This window comes from Camelina sativa, chromosome 14 (assembly GCF_030686135.1).
Source record: "Camelina sativa cultivar CO46 ecotype springtype chromosome 14, ASM3068613v1".
Classification (NCBI taxonomy): domain Eukaryota; kingdom Viridiplantae; phylum Streptophyta; class Magnoliopsida; order Brassicales; family Brassicaceae; genus Camelina; species Camelina sativa.
The window spans coordinates 12079250-12097180 of NC_141893.1; the positions used below are offsets into that span (position 1 = coordinate 12079250).

Sequence of the window (17931 nt, forward strand, 5' to 3'; positions counted from 1 at the left end):
TCTCTAATTGGGATTTATTCTTAGCTCAATTGCTCAAATTAAACCAAAGCCGGTTCTTATATAAGGACAATACTTACTGTTTTTGTAAATAATCCAATTTAGATTAATTTGGAATATATACCATCGAAATCAATTTCAAATTGATATCTACAAAACCAAAACAGTGACCGTAGGAGATTAATAAAACCGCATCCAAGGTTTGGGGTGGGGACTTGGGAGTGTCAAATTTGGACAGAGCTTCAAATCAAAGTAAGAAAAGAGAAAACTCTGATTACTTCAGAACTCAGATGAAATCCCACGCTCAATGGGACCCACTGTACATCAAACTCAGATGTGATAGACACAAAGTCCACGTGGATCTTTTTGTTTTGTTTTGTTTTTGTTCTTTCCCATGTAGAAAATCGCAGCCGTTCGATTTACGGTCAAACATACGATTCTAGATTCGGCGGCGGGTCTTATCAGTTTCCATCTTTTGCTTGGATGATTTACTTAGACCGGAAAATAAAACATTTGATGTTTGTGTTCTCATTGTTACTCTAATGACCAAAAGAAAGATCTTCAAAATTGAACTCTTATATCAAAATTGAATGCATTACCTAACAAGTTCTAGTTCAATGAATTTTAAAATAATAATTATATTTGAAAGAAAAGTAAAAAAGCAATGTTTTTCAATTTTCTTGCTCTAGAGTTATAAAAATTATTTGTTCTTGCTGCAGGGGATTTTACTCTGCCAAAAATAATGTTAGTAGTATTAGATTTCCAAATGACGACAAAAAATAAATTCCAAATGTGTGTATCTAGCTATAAAGCTATTGATAAGGTAGCTTTTTAAACATAGGGGACAAGTTGTTCAGAAGAGGTCTGAAGTAACTCTCAGTTCAACAGTGGATTTTTTTTTTTTTTTTTTTTATGGCTTCCATAGTTTAATATTTGTAGTACAACCGGCAACGGTCTCTGAAATAAATCAAATGATGGTACTTAATCAATGGTGGGGAAAAGAGAAAATTATGATATGAGCCTCTTTTCGAAATCTCTTTTGGCCCTTGAACTATTAAGTTAAAAGAGATGAAAGATCATCACGTGAAAGCAACTATGAATGGGTACACACATACATGCATAAATTGGTAAAAATTGGTGTAGGTTAATTTAGGTCATAATTTAGATATGGTGTACGATTAAGAGGGGACCAAAATCTGTGCTTTTAATATTCATATCTTTCTGGCAAACTAATTATTTCTAGGGTAATCGTATAATTGTATCGTATTAAATCATAACAACTAACTACAAGATTCATCAAAACGACTAGACGAACACAAAAAGTTCATTTGATCAGCTCTAAGTTGATATAATTCACTAACAAATAACCTATATACGGTCCGGGATCTTTATTCAAGTCATTAATTCAACATAAAAAAAATTGTTTACGTTCAATACAACGTTTTACGTTTATATTAACCAGAACAATTCGGAGAAATAGAGCAAATGAGTATTAGGGCATCTCCCACCCATTTTTTCATTTTTGACTCTATTTTGGAGTAATTCCATTTTGGAGATGGTTTTACTCCCATCTATTTTTCCATATTTGACTCCAAAAGAGAATATTCTAAGAATATTCTTCTTATACCTTATTATTAATTTATATAATGATAATTTATTTATTAAACTTACAAATTTGACCCAATTATTTTATTTTTAGCAAAAAAGAAAAATTTTAGCATGTTATTTATATTTAAAATTTATTATTGAACAACATTACATTACACAACATTCATCAGTTATTAGTATTTGTTGTATTAAGTTGTTTTTAATATTTAGTTTAAGTCATATTATGTGTTTTAAATTTTATTGGTAGTAATGTTATTTTGTACTTTTGTTTGTATTGTCTATTTTCTATGTTATATATGTTAATTGCTGAATTTTAAAATTATTATTTATAAGTTTAAGTAGAAAATAATAATATTTAACTGTATTTAGATATAAAATATAAATCTATATAAATTTAAAGGACTGATTTGCAAATAAAAAAGTTCAACTAAAAAATGGAGAAATGAATTAAAAGTCTCTAAATATAGAGACAAATATAGAGTGGAGATGGAAATAGGGTAGGGTTGGAAAATGTTTTTCTCTAAAATGGAGTTTGGAGGTAGAAATGGAGATGAATTGGAGTTGGTGTTATAGATTATGACCACAAAACAAACAAAAAGAGATTAGGCTTAGCCATCTTGCTTCTTCTTCGAACCTCGTTTCTGGAGTGAGTATAGTCGGTTGCCCACTATTCAATAACTTTGTTAGAGGTTGACTGGGAATTTGCAATTTCACCATACCTTCTCTGGTTTCTCACACGCTATGGCATGGACCGTGGCCTGAAGAACATATCCCACCTTAATTTGAGATATTTGCTATACATATTTGGCATATACATATCTAAACATGTACTTTTATTTGAGATGTTAGCTAATAATATCACATATACATGACCTTAATTTGCGTAGCTACAAACATTTTCCATATAGTGTATTTGTCTACAGTAGTTTCGGGGCTAATTATTGCGCCGATCGATATCACATTATATATAACATGATCGCGTTCGTGTGAGAAAAAAGTCAAACATAAAATATACTGTTTTATATAGTCAGAGAGTGAGAGAAAAAGAGAGAGGGAGGCATTGTGCAGAGAAAAAACCCACGCGTTTAGAAGAGAGGCGACAATTCTGGTATCAACTTTAATGTCGTACCATTGCATGCAACCTAGTTTCCTAGCTTTGCCCCTTCATTTTTGCCTTCCATTTTCTTCTTTTGTTCCTAGACATTTCAACTGATCAAACCTTAGTTATAAATTTCATTTCATCTGAATGTAAACAAACTATATATTGTCGAGAACTGTGGACAGTTATGCATGTTTCTTTCAAACTCACATTTACGTTTCTTCTGTGACCAAAAATGTAAAAAAAATTATCATCTAAAATGAATTACCCCAAAAAAATTTAAAGCTATAGTATGATAATAATAATACTTAATAAAAAAGTTTATTTGAATTTGAAAAAGACAGAAAACATTCATATCAAAATAGATAGGATTACTTTTTAATAGCTTGCACGTTTTCTCTCTGACAAATTGACCGTCCTTGTATGGTCGTATAACCGCTTAGAAATTAGAATATTAAGTCTCATTTCGACGAACCAAAAACCTACCTTCTTGAATCTCATCCTGTATATGACCACCGTCTAACCTATTTTTGTTCTTCTTATGAGATTGACTTTTGAGTTTATGAAGTTTTGGCTTCTTCCCACCAAACTATAAGGCTGAAAGTAATCGTGTTAAGCCTTGTCACAAATTTCTCACTTTTTCTACAAGTGATTTCGATGCCTGTGAACTGAGATTGGTGGTGTTCACAATCAATTTTTTCCCAGGGAATTCACAACCTCTGTTTCTTCAACCTCTAGAATTTCCTAGACATATTTTTGCCAATGTTTTATTTAGATAACATAGTTTATCTGTTAACCCGTTATGAGAGTTAATTTTTTTTTTCCAATCTTTATAATTTTTCACCAAACAGCCTAAATGAACTAAAATTATACAACACGCAACTATAAAATTATTGAAATCGTTATAACACAAAGAAAAATATTCAGACATTTTCTACGATTGATCCAAGGCGATATATGGCGAGAAAATTACGTGATAATTGTGTGCAAACCCTTATGTTTAGGGTTCGAATAGTAGAGGAGGTGATACGTCCCATTACTTTAATCGGTTAAGAAACTCTACCGAAATTAATTAGTTGATGGAGATTGTGGAAGAGACTTATGATGATTTAGATGTAAATGGGAAATTAAATTAATTGACAAAAGAAACGATATGAAATTAGTGGCGCAGATTAATTTCCGTAAACACAAAGGGTCATTAGTCACAATCGAGCTACAGTACGAAAACCCTAAAGAGGCTACACCATGAAGAAAGAGCCCTAGTTGAGACAAATCCACGTGACTTTGGTTTACAGATTAAAACAAATATACAAAATATAAAACCCTAAATAAGCAAATCGACCATAATCTCGTAAAAAGAACAGACAAAACACAACCTCATGTAGAAGGAACAATTTCTGAGCGCCGCCAGTGTTATTAATTCAGAATCATAATAATTTCACGATTTTCAATCCTTTCCTATCAAGTTTTCAACTCCCAACATCATAATTTTCTTTAGCATCCATCCACAAACTACTGTGTCCATCATTTTTAACTATTTATTTAGTATAATGACTAGAACTAGTAATTGTTATTCCCAAAAGCACTGTTAAAAAGGTCCTGCTGCATAAAACAGGGAAATTGTTTGAAAAATACATAATGGAATCAATTTTGTATTTTGAAATTATTAAGAGAGGATCGGAGAATGTTTTCTAAAAGTGATGATCTAGTGTACCAAGCTTATTGTGAAAAATTTGTTTCTTTCATTAGAAACAAAAGAATAATTCGAAAGGATATAAATTCACATTATCGAGAGACCTTTAAACTCTGACGAAAGAAAGGTTAAAGGGTTGAAGAAAACTAGTAAATAATAAATGATATTGTTACTCATCAAAAAGACATGTAAACTTATTACTCTGCTTTTATGTAAGTCCGTAGAAAAGTAAAAAAGACATATAAGTTCGAACGTGGAACATGAACTTCTTTAAACGTACTTTTGCTTTCTGCATCTCTCATACTCATAGAGTCACAAGTCAATAAAGACGCAAGTCTCATTTTATACTTTATTTATTTTTGGTCAGGTAACTCTCATTTAAAAAAATAATTTAATGTGATTTTTTGGTTCTATAAATACAGAATCAGCTACCATCACATTCAGGTGCCCCAAAACCCTAAAAGAACCACTGAATTATATAATAAAAAATTAATAGCTAAAAAGAAAAAATTCAGTCAGGTCAATCATGGAAGAAGCAATCATGAGACTCGAAGGTGCCGAGCACGGAGAAGCCAACAACAATTCTCTCAAGAGAAAGCCATCAAGACCTTCGTCCACCGCTCCTAGCTCTCCCGGAGCAGTAACCACCTCAAAAGCTGCCGCCGGAACCAACGCCTCCGGTGGCTCCACCATAAGGTACCGAGGCGTGAGGCGTAGGCCATGGGGTCGTTACGCTGCTGAAATACGCGACCCACTGTCCAAGGAGAGACGATGGCTCGGAACATTTGACACGGCGGAGGAAGCAGCTTGTGCATACGACTGCGCCGCTCGAGCCATGCGTGGTCTTAAAGCTCGAACCAACTTCGTCTACCCAATGCCTTCTCTTGACTCTTACCACCACCGTATTTTCTCGCCTCCTCCGATGAATATGTTCCTTCTACGCGACGTTTTAAACGCTCAGTCTCTTTCCACGTTGAACGCCTTCTCTTACCCGCCTTGCAATCTCTCTAACGTAAACGACGCTGTTCACGAGTCCTTCACTAACCTCAACGATGTCTCCGAAGATCTCTCACCTAAAGCCAAGAGGTCAAGTACCATTGACAGCGAGAGCCTGATCTCTATCTTCGAACCAGAACCAGCTGGGTCTGGTCTACTTCAAGAAGTTGTTCAAAGCTTCTTACCAAAACCTATCTCTCAACATGCTTCTACATTTCCAAAGAACAACCAACAGTCCGTTGGTGTTTTCCCGACAATGCCGGAGACCGGTTTTCAGACAGATCTTGGTTTACCCAACGTCAACGTCGAAGGAGACGGATTTGGTGAGGTGAAATATCACGGAGAGTTGGGTTGGGCTGATCATGAGAGTGGGTTTGATTCAGCTACGATGGAGTACAACGGAAATGTTGGAATGCTTTATCAGTATTGCGTTCATGATTATTAGAACATTGTTGTTGTGTTCTTTACATGCTTATTACTTCACTGTTGTTTAGGTTATGACTCAAATCCTTTTTTGTCTTTGTTTCTTCATCTAGTTCGTTGTATGATCAGTTTATCACTCAAGATAGAATGCTTTTAGCAAAGGACAACTTTATCTGAGTATGAGCAAAGTTAATTAATGATGTATAATACATGTCGATTATGAGCTAAGATAATTAAAAATTTTAGGAAATTAATAGTCGAGGGAATGAAGACAACACCAAAAAGACAAAAAAGATCTTCAACAAAATATAGTTCTTTTCTAATAAGTTACCTTCAGAATCCAAAAAGACAGCCTTTGTCCTCTTAACTTTTCCTCCTTTTCCTTTTCCCCGCCCTTTCAATCACCGGAAGCACATAATTATATTTTAAGTTCCCAAAATCCTTACACCCTTGTTTGTCGGTAAATTATCGCAAGTTCTAGACCTAGAGGTTCGATCAAAAGTCGAAGTGTTTATAGTACCATCAATTCTCAAAAGACATATATGTGTATACAACTTGAATTTGCATAATTGCATGTTTAGTTCTATATTGGATGTGATATTCTAAGGCTCCAAGGAAGGAGATCAATCAACAAAAACAACCATCCCATTTATGATTTTCTAGGGGTACTCTTCAAAAATCCAAGAGCTTCTAAATATTGTATTCTTTAGTTCATGATTTGATATGGAAAGATGTTGTGATTGTCTTTGATTTTAGATGGTCACATCAGTCGTCACAATTAAGTACATACAGGATGAAGAAAAAACGGATCAATAAAAAGAAATAAAGTGATTTTCTTTCAATATTTTTAATTTCATGTAGAAGTATTTAATATATATTAAAATTAATAAAGAACTGATTCGGTTAAAATAAAATAATTTTTTGTATAAGTTTAAATTTTTTATTAATTCACATATAATTTGAAAAGATAATATTCAATTGAATTTGAATATCTTTTTGAATTTTATTTTGCATTGCACATATAATAAGTTATTATATAAATATGATATCTCTAACTCTAAGCAGCATTTATAAAAGAGTATAATTGATGAATGATGATGGAAGTCATATTAATAGTGAATCATTTATCTACTTAAGGACCGAAGTAGTTGAAAGTTGGAACATTATGAAAAGTTAAAGGATACAGTTGGTCCTTGATGGAGTCCATCATCATTCCCGTGATGATCATGCAAGTAGAAAAAGATTTGTTCAGCCTTGAAGCTTCTTCAATATAGAAAATTGATAAAGAGGTTAAAATATTTTTATATATACATCTTTGATTGCTCTTCTTATCTTTCATATTCAAATTATGAACGATAAAGGAATCATGGAGACTAAAGCTTCCATAGGGGAGATGGGCCTTGGCGGGCTATCCCGGCAGACCAGCATCACTAAGACCAACTGCATTTGCTCACCGACCACTCACCCGGGGTCATTTAGGTGCAAGCTTCACCGGACTCCATCGCTGCAGCGTAACAAGAGCGTTGAGACGAACATACTTGAAAATCTTATGACCAAGCCAGATGATTCTAGCACCGGAAATGAAGCAGCAGCTAAGTAGTCACTATAGGAAGCTTAGGGTTTGTTTTTGTGTCTATGCTTTGGAGCATTATGCTAGTGACCAAACAAGGTAGTATAGTTCTATTCTCTTTTGTCTCTAGCTAGTCTTGTATTGAGGTGCAAGTTTTTTAATTTATATATGGATATTGAAGTCTATGTAAAACATTTATATTTACTTTTTCGATAAATTTATTGATCATTATATTTTCCCCACTTATCAATTTGGGTACAATATTTTAAATCTTAGGCTTTGTTGGAAAATGATTTTCTTTTTCTTCGTATTACACGTTGCCTCAAGATCTTGGCCTTTAAGATGTTTCAAAGGGCGTTATGATCAGATAACTTTTAGACAAGTAGAGACGGAATAGTGCTATAATGGCAAATCAATATTTTCGTCTTTCAAAAGATTACTTCAAAAACATCTGTAGAGACGATTGCAAGTCGTTCCCAAATTATTTGAAGTTTCTAGGCTCTCATCCACATGTTCTCTCTCACCTATGTTATGGGCTTGGCCGTGCCGGGCCAGATCAATCAGGTTGACACAACCTACATCACTTTTTGACCAAGCAACAAAGACAAATCTGAAATCTACAGGACGACCGACGAAGAGACCCACGTTTTTCCTACGCCTCTCCATCCAAGTTGCGCATTAGATACATTATTATTTGGCCATCGGCATCTAATTCGATCATAATAGTGTGACGAATAACCAACAGTAACTTACCATATACCATTTCGCCGTTTGTAATCGTTGGCATATACGACCTTAGAAAAATTATAAACCGTTGGCCCACTTCAAGGATACGAAATTGTTGAAGTTTTCGACCAATCAATTTTGCTATTGTTTAAAGCTAATCTCTCACACGCTATGTTTCGTATTGGATCCTTACCTATGTCATTAGACCATATCTCTAGACATGTGCATTAGAATATATTAAAATCAGCCAAACCTCTAGGAGTATATTTCTATATTTGCTCGGACAAGACATAAAGAAAAATGGGAATCGGATTCACGCCCATCTATTATGTTGACTTCATAAACTCATTACATTTCTTATATAAACGGCCCTTACGATAGTTTTTAAAGATATCGCTACCAAAACAACAACACTCGAAACAAAAGACAGCTAAAGGGTTCTAGTTTTAAGGATGGTTCTTGGAAACTCCTCCAATCACAAATCTCATCACCATCATCGTAATCATAATCATCACCACCGGGACTCGATGAAGGAGTTCAGAGCTGTCTTTGCAGCAGAAGATCCGATTCAGGGCTTCGAGTATGCAGATGTGAGGAGGTCGAAGAGCGAGAAGATGGGCACGAGAGAGGTTGCAAAATCGGAGGATGTTGACAAAGAGGCAGAGGAGTTCATCAAGTTTGAGCATACGAAGTTCAGTAAGTGGATGACTAAGAGCGCCTAGTGTATGCGGACAAATAATAAGAAATGATAAAAGCTAGTGGCATACCATATTGGCATATTCTATATAGATTGTATTAAATGATATTGTGTTCTTCTTCTTCTTGTTTTTATTTTTGTTTTGTAACAAAATGGGTGCTCTTGTTACCCTTTGTCTACAAAGGTGCATGGAAATAAAGACTATGATTAGTACTGTACGTAATATTATGTACTTTTAGATCTTTAGTCCCACGCAATTTTTGTTTCCGATAACATACAAAATCTGGTTTGGATTCGAATATTAACTAACTACACAAACACAAACCATTACACTATACAAGTTATATACTCTTAGTTTCACATTTAAATGCAAGATTGTCACACTTATCATGAATACATGAAATTAAAGTGCAAGAAGATATAGAATATAATTCTTTCGAAAATGTTAAAATACAAGAGTTTAAGAGTTGATATATGCGTTCTGCATTCATATTAGACAAGAGAAGAAACCCCTTTTTAAAACCAAGAAAAAGGGGAAATCACACACATACAACAATTAAAGTCATTGTTTATTATGAAAAAACCCCTTTTCCAAACCAAGAAAAAATGGGGAAAAACATAGACACCAAAAAGGGTAAAACAGAGGATAGAGAATGTGGCATTTCCCTATAAAAGGTAAACAAAGCAGAAAAGAAAAGTGTAAATAAAGATTCGCACCACTAGAGAATAGACCTGCAAAGTGGACATGTGGTGTGGTTATTACCAAACCAGTTGTCTAGACAAGCTCTGTGGAAGAAATGCTTGCAAGAAACCAACTCACTCACTTCCTCTTCCTCTTTAAACCCACAAAGACACACACAACACTCCACACCTTTCTCTTCTTCTTCACCTCCTCTGTTCTCACACAGAGACTTGAACTTCGTTATCGAGACTCTTTTCCTCAAGAAATCCTCTTCAGCCACGTCGTCATCTAAGTCGATGGATGCTTCACTCTTGGATACCACAATTTGAAAAACAGACCTCACCATGTTCTTTAACAGAGTGACTGAAACAACCGTGTTCATCACCAGAAGTGGTAGTACTCCTTCTGGTGCTGTCGGAAACTGCGAAAGACCCATTTCTTTGTAATGTCTTCTTATTTAGCTTCTATAAACAAAAGATGTAACTGAGAGAGTCTTTTGAAAGTTTTGAGACTTGAAAAAAAAAACCTTAGAAGAAGAGAAATATAGAGGAAGTATAGCCGCCACTCATGTTCCGATGGGCGATTGGGGGGTTTTTTTTTTGTTTTTTTAACCAGCGGTGGTCTACGCACGTGTCGACACAAGAGAGGTTGTCCTTAGAGACTCATCCCTCTCAATGTCTCAACTTGATTGTGGTGGACACAAGGTAGGTTCGTCCTTTTTATAACGAAAACAAGAATTAAAAAGTGAAAAAACTCTGTTTTTGTTTTGTTTTTTTCTATGTTGTGTTTTGTTTTGTAGATCTTCTGACACGTATTGCAATCAGCCAACCAGGTGATGCGTTGTGGAGAGCTCCTTGTTCTCCCGAGGTGGACTCGTAATCGACACGTGGAGACTCATCTCTCACGATCGCTAACTTAAGAAAGAATGCCATGTAATAATGTACAGACGCATTGACAAATCATTTCAGAGTCCACACACCTGTTCTGTTTCAGCTCCTCACAATCTTTTTTTTCTGATTAAAAGCATGAATTATTATGGACACTCCTCTTTACTAATCAATGGAATCTGTTTAAAGAGATGAGGTTCATCTATAACCTGTAAAAATGTATATATGTTGAGACAGTCTATATAGTATATATAGCACCTCAGAAGTTTATCCTGGCTACAAGAACTACTAATATATGGTAAGGTCCTATCGAGAGGTGGTTGAATTGGATGGGCTTTCAACTTGTAACGATTTGAAATAATCCTTCTCTGCGTTTTCTACTCTTTTCTCGAACAATTTCCATTCCATTTGACATCTATCTCTCACCTGCAAAACACACAAATTTTAAGACAGATTGGTCTATTTGGTTGCCTGCTTGTCAAGGTATCTAAAAACCTAAGATAGCCCTAGTTTTTTTTGTTATAGAGAGAACCCATGAAACTCTCCCAAAAACAAGACCAAGCTTCTCTTTCAGACAAAGCCAAATACAAAACCAAGTTTTCTTACCCCTTGCCATGGCGCTTTCCCGTTCTCTGAGTTTCCCTGTATACATATTGGAAAGAAAAGGAGAAAGAATGAGATCTTCATTGTTTTTTTTTTCCCAGAGAGGAGAAGGTGAAGAAGTTAGTTAACCTCATTGCCAAGGGAAGGGATAAATTGATGAACGATCCACTGAGAGTCTACTATTCCTATCTTCTCATATGCAGGCTCCTTCATTTTCACATATAAAAAATGGAGGCCTCATCATTAATCGACCAAACACGCAAGTACGTTAATATAAACACTACGCAACATGGTAGTCTTCTGTGTACCTCAACACATCTTCTGAGTGCAAAGTCAAGACCCCAACCATGTACCAAATCATTCTGTTCTCAGTTCATAATAAGGTATAAGTAAAGAATTTGGGAAATGGGAAAGGTAACTTTGCAAATAGTGGAATAAGACAAGAGATGATAATGTAATTGTGACCTGGATCATATACCACACGCAGCGCCACGCATTTTTTGAGAAGACAGGAGCCATGATTTCCACAAATCTGTGATTTTATGAGAGACACAAAAATTAAGCTAAAAAAATATGTGGACATGTAAAACTTGAGTTCGATTAATAGATAGAGAGATTATTCTAAACATACCCAGCACACGGAGGGCGTGGAGGATGAGAGCACCAATCTAGTTTCTCATCTGTTTCCCTGATTAAGATTCAAGTCATATATATTGTAAGATAATAAAATATCATCTAGAGAGGAAGTTATGAGTCAGATATATACTTATGGACTTCACTATGTTCTCTTCTTTTGGTGATCTGCCAATTAAACCCTCTCTCTGGGTCCAAACCAGGCTGCGAAATCTCAAGGCCATGCTTCTTCACTATGCGTACGTATCTTCAACAACATAGATAGGTTAGAAATTTTTTACTGAGCTCATTAAAATGGAAGTGAGAAAGTAATTAAAATAAACTCACTCTTCTGCGTTGAAGTGATCGACTCCAAGATCTTCATCCCATATGAATATATAATCGTACTGTGCTACAATGTCCGGATGCAAGAATCTCTTTGCATACCACCTTACAATTCACAATATTAGAGTCAAGAACGTCATATAACCAGATAAAAATTAAAAGGGGCTTAAGCAAAGATATTGATATACCATTTTGTCTGCTTTTTGACACTTATGTGTATTGCATTCTTTGACCACTCAAACTCATCATTCCACTCACTTGTTCTCCCATCGTAATGAAACAGAACAATTGTAAAGTTGTCTGAAAACTAGTTTTTTGAGTAGACAATACATAATTAGTTTACTATCAAGTATTAAGCAAAAAGAGAAGACAAGAAAGGGCATCACACAAACCTTGTTAACATATGCATCTATATTGTGTCTCTGATTATAACCCACTGTAAATGTTGCTAGATATCTCGGTTGTTTCTTCAAATCCTGATGAAACAGAGGAAACAAACTTGAAGCTAGTGTCCCTGATGATCACACATGAAAGATGGTAGTAATATTCAAGAAAGAGAACAAACCTCATCAGGGTTTCCCCACAATCTGCGCAAGTAGAAGTCTGATTCGGATGCGATAATACCGGGTGGTAATCTCTCAGCGCCTCGAGGATTTGAAGGCTCCCATATCTGAACCAAAACATTATCTTATTAAGCTTTGGTATTGTTCTTAAAACATCAAAAAGATGTGTGTAAATTCCAACATATATAACATGCCTTTGTTGTGATATCAATGGCTTTGGGAGGAGTTGCAGTTTCTGAATTCCTATGTGAGATAGCAATGGAACGAAGAAGATTTCTCGGGAGACTCGTCTACACAATTAAAAATGGCATGAGATGGAGGATAAAATCTAAGAAACAGAGAAGACTTTTGTTGGAAGATAAGAATAAAAGGAACCTGAGTGATCCATAATGATGGGAAAGATAGTCCAAGAAGAATGCCAAAAGCTATAGCAAACAAAGCAGTTGTAAGAAGCTTCATGCTCTCTTCTGATCTCCTACTACTACTAATAATAACAAAAATCACATTATCAACGATCTGACTGAGAGAGAACAATAAGAGAAAAGAGATATAAAATGGGCTTTTCTTACCTGCGTGACAAGATTCCCATAGTTATGTTTTTAATCAAAACTTGTCATCAACAGCATCTCGATCACTCCTGTTTCTTGATAAACCAAACTGAAATCAATCACTTGATACGATCAGAACAAAACACGAATGATCGAATCAGAAGACTTCATTTGCTTTATCACCTTAGATTAACAAAACAATGCTACATTCACGTGTCATCAGCAATGTTGATTAGCCATAAAAATTTTACACACGACAAAGCACGAAGGTGATGATAACAATAAAACATTAAAAATATAAAGAAAGACGTGACATTACATACAACGTAGAACACCACGAACAAATTTGAGACGAGTTTACGCGTCTTGATCAAATTAATGGTATTCTTTTTTTTCTGGAGATCCTTATTCCTCCGGCGATCTCCAGTCCTCAGAGCAGACGTGTGGAACTGAAAAGCTGTTTCGTAAAAAACCAAAAAAAAAATTTGATATTTTTGAGGAAATTTTAGATTTTTATGATATGACTAAATTAGAGGTGATTAGGCATACAGAAATTTGAAGCCAAAACGGGGAGTTTTATAACCTTCACATATATAGAACTTTTTTCAATTAATTTGGGTAACTTACTCATATGAACAAATATATTAGTCATGAACTCATGATGACTCCTCCTCACCCACCCAAAGAAGATGAATATCAACAAGTTATAACTCCTTTGATTGGTTACAATTTGAACGGTTCAAAAGTCAATGCTGTATAAATCAATATCACCCTTTTTTTGGAAACTATATATACCACTTTGAAACGAAATCACTATCTTTTGCATACATTTATTACAATATATTTTATTTTATTTTTACAAATGTAGTATATAGCAATTTATCTACCATTCTGCAATTTTAATGGCTTTCCTATTATACATGGTCATTTGGAAAAATAAAAAGTGTTGAAAAAAAAGTAAATATAAATTGAAATTTATTGATGAATAGTTTATTATTAATCTAATATTTATCAATTATTTATGGTACAAAATTCCTATAAGATCAATTCTTGATAAGTTATGATGAATAATAATTATTTATTATATCAAATGCTCTATTTTTTCTAATTGAATTTTATGTTCAGCAAAAGTAAATAAGATTAGTTATGAAGTCAACAAATAGCTAAGAAATTGAGTTACATAAGTTGAGTTTTATCAATTTATCTTATAACTTTTGATCCATGAGATTCATCATCTGAGCCATTTGCACTCTATGATTATGAGCAAAAAAGGATGGTAAGAATCACATTTTGTTGATGATCACTGTAGTGTTGGGTGTGGGAAACACCGTACTCTTCAATTTTTTTTTAGTCAAAACATTACAACATGAAAACATGTTAAAAGCTTTGAAAAACTTTTTTTTTTTCAGATGAGTATATATACATAAAAATCAAAAACAAATACAGAGCGTATGTTATTTTTTGTATACAGTACCGGTTTTATCATAGTAGAGGTTCAGCGAGTTCCATCTCGTTCGCACTCTCTTGTCCCGACTCAATTCTTCGACCTCCCACAAAATCAATCCCGAGAAGTTGCCAAGGCCAACACGCATATCTAGCTCTGTTTGAGTTATTCATGTCTCTATGGGTTTCTAATTCTTCAACTTTACGGTTTAGCTCTTGGATTCTTTCCCTCAACTTAGTCGCCCTATTGTCTGCGAGTCTCAGAGATCTCTCTGCAGCATCCCTTGCACCCATGGCTGCAGCAGCTGTCTCTTCCTTAAACTTTAGTTTCTTCTCTGATTCTACAATCGCTTGCTTTGCCTCTTCAAGTTCTTCTTTTAACACAGACAGCTAAAAAAGAAAACAATAAGAGTTAAGACTATCATGCCTTAGTTCCCAGGAATTGCATACCTATAAATTGAACAGAGTGCATTAATAGGATCCAAAACCGGAGAAACTTCTTTACTCACTCCACGAAGAACTATACATCATAAAGAGACTTAATCAAAAGGGAGAATCTCTACTCCCAGCCCAATTTCTAAGGCCGAGGACAAATCCTGGATACCCTAACTATCTCCTAAACTTCCTTTATAACCGGTTAGCTTTCTAGCTAACTGACTTAACTATTAGTACTAGTACTGAGCTTGCCAACATAGCTATAATCCACTACAAACCACCTAGGGTAATTACAATGCTCCTGCACTAGACTAACCCCAAGGACTTATCAGTTATCACGTACCTGTGATGTGAAGTCTTGTTCAACAGCTCCTCCAGCAGCAGCCTCCTGCTCGGCTGCTACTTTCCATCTTGTTATTTCTTCTTCAGCAGCAGCAATGTCGGTCATAAGCCCTTCAACCTATCATCCCAAGGAACCAAAAGTTAAAAAAAAATCTTGAGACAGTGTTATATAGTTTGTCATAAAAAGCCAAATGATGCATAACTATCAGCTTTCACAGCAATATAGCGAGCTAAACTTCACTCACGTTTTCATTCGCTATTCTCTCTTTTTCTTTACGTTCTTCTATTTGGCGCATTCTCTGGTTGAGCTCCTTCGTTTGAGTGTCCAACTGTTTCCTAAGAGCGCTAGTTTCTTCCCTGGTTGATGCATGCAAATACAAGTGGTCCGCGTAAGATACACCAACAAAAGCAAGCAAAAGAATCACTGTGGACAGCAAGACAAACTGGAAAACTAGGAGTATTACATATAAAAATGCATTACACAAGAATCCACTTAGAGATGTATTTAAAACAGTCACTTCCATGAAATTTCATCAAGTACGATGGTGCAATTACAAGTGGTTCAAGTTCCTAATAGAAACTTCATCAAAGTTATCTTTGCCTCATCGTTCCTTGGCCACCTGATTCTATGAGGTAAAACTAAGCATCTACTTTCCTTGCGACTAAGTAAATTTCTCGATTAAAGTTATTAGATATAAAAGAGGTGTTATGCTTGAGAGAGCTTGCCTTGATTCCTCCAACAAGTGCTGCAGTTCAACGATCTCAAGCTGAGATGCCTTGACAATATTTTCCAATGTGCTGGCCTGCATTCCAATACAGAGACATCATAAGGTACTCGCACAAACGAAGTTCATCAAAAATAATCGGCATAAAGGAATACACACCAGTGAATATATTTCATTCTCCTCTGTACTATGAGCATCAGTACTACCACTATGGGAGTCCTGAACCTTGCCATCCTTTAAGAATTTACTGAATTTGGAATCAGTACCAACATCTCTCAAACCATTCTCTGCAGCCTGGAACAATTCTCTTTTTTGGGATGACTGCTCCGTGATCATCCTTTTGGACAAAGCGCTCCTCAGTAAAGTTCCAATATGTTCCTTCTCCTTAACTAATAGACCCACGGTTTCATTCAAATTCTTCAGTTCATGGCTATTCTCTTCCACCAAACTCTGTGCTTTCCCAGAAACCACTTTGGTCAGTTCGAAGATGGATTCCATACCTGCTAAAGAAGCTCGAATGTTCTCCTCCATCTCTGTCTCTTGAGGCATAAAGAAAGACTCAGACAAATCTGACTGCTCTGAACTATTACCATCAACTATCCTTACAACCTCGTAAAGCTGGTCATGGATCCTTGACACAAGATTCAGCTGATCCATTAACAAAGGACGCTGAGCTACCATCTTCACTTCCATAGTCTTCAACTTTCCATCATACTCATCAACCAACTGTTTCAACTCCAGAACTTCACCTTCCAGCACACTCACCTTCTCTAAATTACCTTTCTCAAGTTCAGCAATCCTCTTATCTTTCTCACTCACACCCCTCTCTAAATCATCAACAGTAGAAGCCTTCTCCGCAACCTCCAATCGCAAATTACTGATGGCAGACTCCAACTGAGAAACCTCAATGGCTATCTCATAATTCCGCTGGTCCATCTGCTCCCTAGCTTCATTTCTCGACTTTGCAGTAGTATCAATCTGCCTAACGAGCTCCTCCACGATTTCATTAGTACGCTTAATAACTCCATAAGCAACAGAAGCTAGACCAGTGTATTTCTGAGACTTGGGAAGACCCCCATTTGAAAAATTCTTAAAGCTGCTTACTTTACCAGAAATCTTCTCAATCCCAGAAACCAACATATGCGACGAATTCTCAATCTCTGCTTTCAAACCATCTCTAGATCTCACAGCCTCGTCAAGCTGCTTAATCAATTCATCTTTACCTTTACTCACATTCTCAAGCTCCTTCGTTAAACTCTCCTTCTCCTTCAAAGCTTCATCTCGCTCTCGCTTAGACTCGTCGCGCTTCTTGATAGCCTCGTGTGCAAGAGCCTTTAATCGATTGAACGACACCTGAAGCTCAGATTTCGAACTCTCAGCAGCTTCTCGAGCTTTCTTCTCACGATCGAGTTCCGCGATTAGCTCATTTATCCTCTCTTCCGACGCTTCTTCCCGCGGCGGATCTTTCAAAACAACAGGCGCTGGTTCATCGGACTCAACGTCGCTGAGGACAGCATCGGTGTCCTCATCGTTTCCGTTAGCCATCTCACCACCGTACGATCAGTGAAGAAAATTTCGCCTTCTCTCCGATCTAAGATCGTATCAGTGACGTGCAAGGAATTGGAACGCAAAAATTGCTTCGTCAAGGAGGTAAAATTGGAAAAAAAAAAAAAAAAAAAAAAAGGAAGATCGAAACTGCCGTCTATGATCAGAGGATGGAGAATTCCGAAAAGGGTATATCGGGGTAGGTGGAAACAAAGAGCCGATCTTATACGGCGGAGGAACTTCAAATTCGACGGCGGAGAAGACAGAAGAAAAAGCAATCTCGGCGGTGGGTTTGGTTAGTTTACTTACTCTGTCTTCTTCCATTTTATATTTTTTTTAATTAATTAATAGACTTGGTAGGCTCGTTTTTGTATTATTTGTAAGGCCCAACT

The 17931-nt window shown here is 35.8% G+C and overlaps 5 protein-coding genes and 1 pseudogene across 23 annotated transcripts; 3 read left to right on the top strand and 3 right to left on the bottom strand.

Annotated features, from left to right (window-relative positions):
• The first annotated feature begins 4869 nt into the window (after nucleotides 1-4869).
• On the top strand, nucleotides 4870-5838 carry LOC104743547 (ethylene-responsive transcription factor ESR2 pseudogene; annotated as a pseudogene).
• Nucleotides 5839-7089: 1251 nt separating this feature from the next.
• On the top strand, nucleotides 7090-7630 carry LOC104741305 (uncharacterized). The gene has a single exon (XM_010462125.3). The coding sequence runs from the start codon at nucleotides 7165-7167 to the stop codon at nucleotides 7414-7416; it is 252 nt and encodes an 83-aa protein (XP_010460427.1). The 5' UTR covers nucleotides 7090-7164; the 3' UTR covers nucleotides 7417-7630.
• Nucleotides 7631-8498: 868 nt separating this feature from the next.
• Nucleotides 8499-9027, top strand: LOC109128762 (uncharacterized). The gene has a single exon (XM_019235702.2). The coding sequence runs from the start codon at nucleotides 8565-8567 to the stop codon at nucleotides 8832-8834; it is 270 nt and encodes an 89-aa protein (XP_019091247.1). The 5' UTR covers nucleotides 8499-8564; the 3' UTR covers nucleotides 8835-9027.
• A 201-nt stretch (nucleotides 9028-9228) lies between these two features.
• On the bottom strand, nucleotides 9229-9927 carry LOC104741306 (putative E3 ubiquitin-protein ligase XERICO). Its single transcript, XM_010462126.3, has one exon. The coding sequence runs from the start codon at nucleotides 9925-9927 to the stop codon at nucleotides 9529-9531; it is 399 nt and encodes a 132-aa protein (XP_010460428.1). The 3' UTR covers nucleotides 9229-9528.
• On the bottom strand, nucleotides 9229-13776 carry LOC104741307 (uncharacterized). Of its 19 annotated transcripts, none has more exons than XM_010462127.3 (16): nucleotides 13677-13776; nucleotides 13373-13506; nucleotides 13071-13158; nucleotides 12877-12985; nucleotides 12696-12791; nucleotides 12504-12608; nucleotides 12331-12414; nucleotides 12127-12245; nucleotides 11942-12043; nucleotides 11748-11861; nucleotides 11613-11669; nucleotides 11447-11513; nucleotides 11290-11343; nucleotides 11111-11188; nucleotides 10985-11020; nucleotides 9229-10804 (listed from the first exon to the last, which is right to left on the bottom strand). In XM_010462127.3, exons 3-16 carry the CDS (start codon nucleotides 13088-13090, stop codon nucleotides 10685-10687), a joined length of 1161 nt encoding a protein of 386 aa, XP_010460429.1. In that variant the 5' UTR covers nucleotides 13091-13158; nucleotides 13373-13506; nucleotides 13677-13776; the 3' UTR covers nucleotides 9229-10684. The 19 variants fall into 19 exon arrangements, with proteins under 19 accessions (XP_010460429.1, XP_087341782.1, XP_010460435.1 ...); XM_087485656.1 differs by having other exon boundaries at nucleotides 13071-13138; nucleotides 13599-13731; XM_010462133.3 differs by having other exon boundaries at nucleotides 12877-12982; nucleotides 13677-13728.
• Nucleotides 13777-14271: 495 nt separating this feature from the next.
• Nucleotides 14272-17881, bottom strand: LOC104741309 (uncharacterized protein At3g49055). The gene is made up of 5 exons (XM_010462137.3): nucleotides 16154-17881; nucleotides 15996-16072; nucleotides 15515-15626; nucleotides 15271-15387; nucleotides 14272-14882 (listed from the first exon to the last, which is right to left on the bottom strand). The coding sequence occupies exons 1-5, from the start codon at nucleotides 17537-17539 to the stop codon at nucleotides 14532-14534; spliced, it is 2043 nt and encodes a 680-aa protein (XP_010460439.2). The 5' UTR covers nucleotides 17540-17881; the 3' UTR covers nucleotides 14272-14531.
• Between the last annotated feature and the right edge of the window lie 50 nt (nucleotides 17882-17931).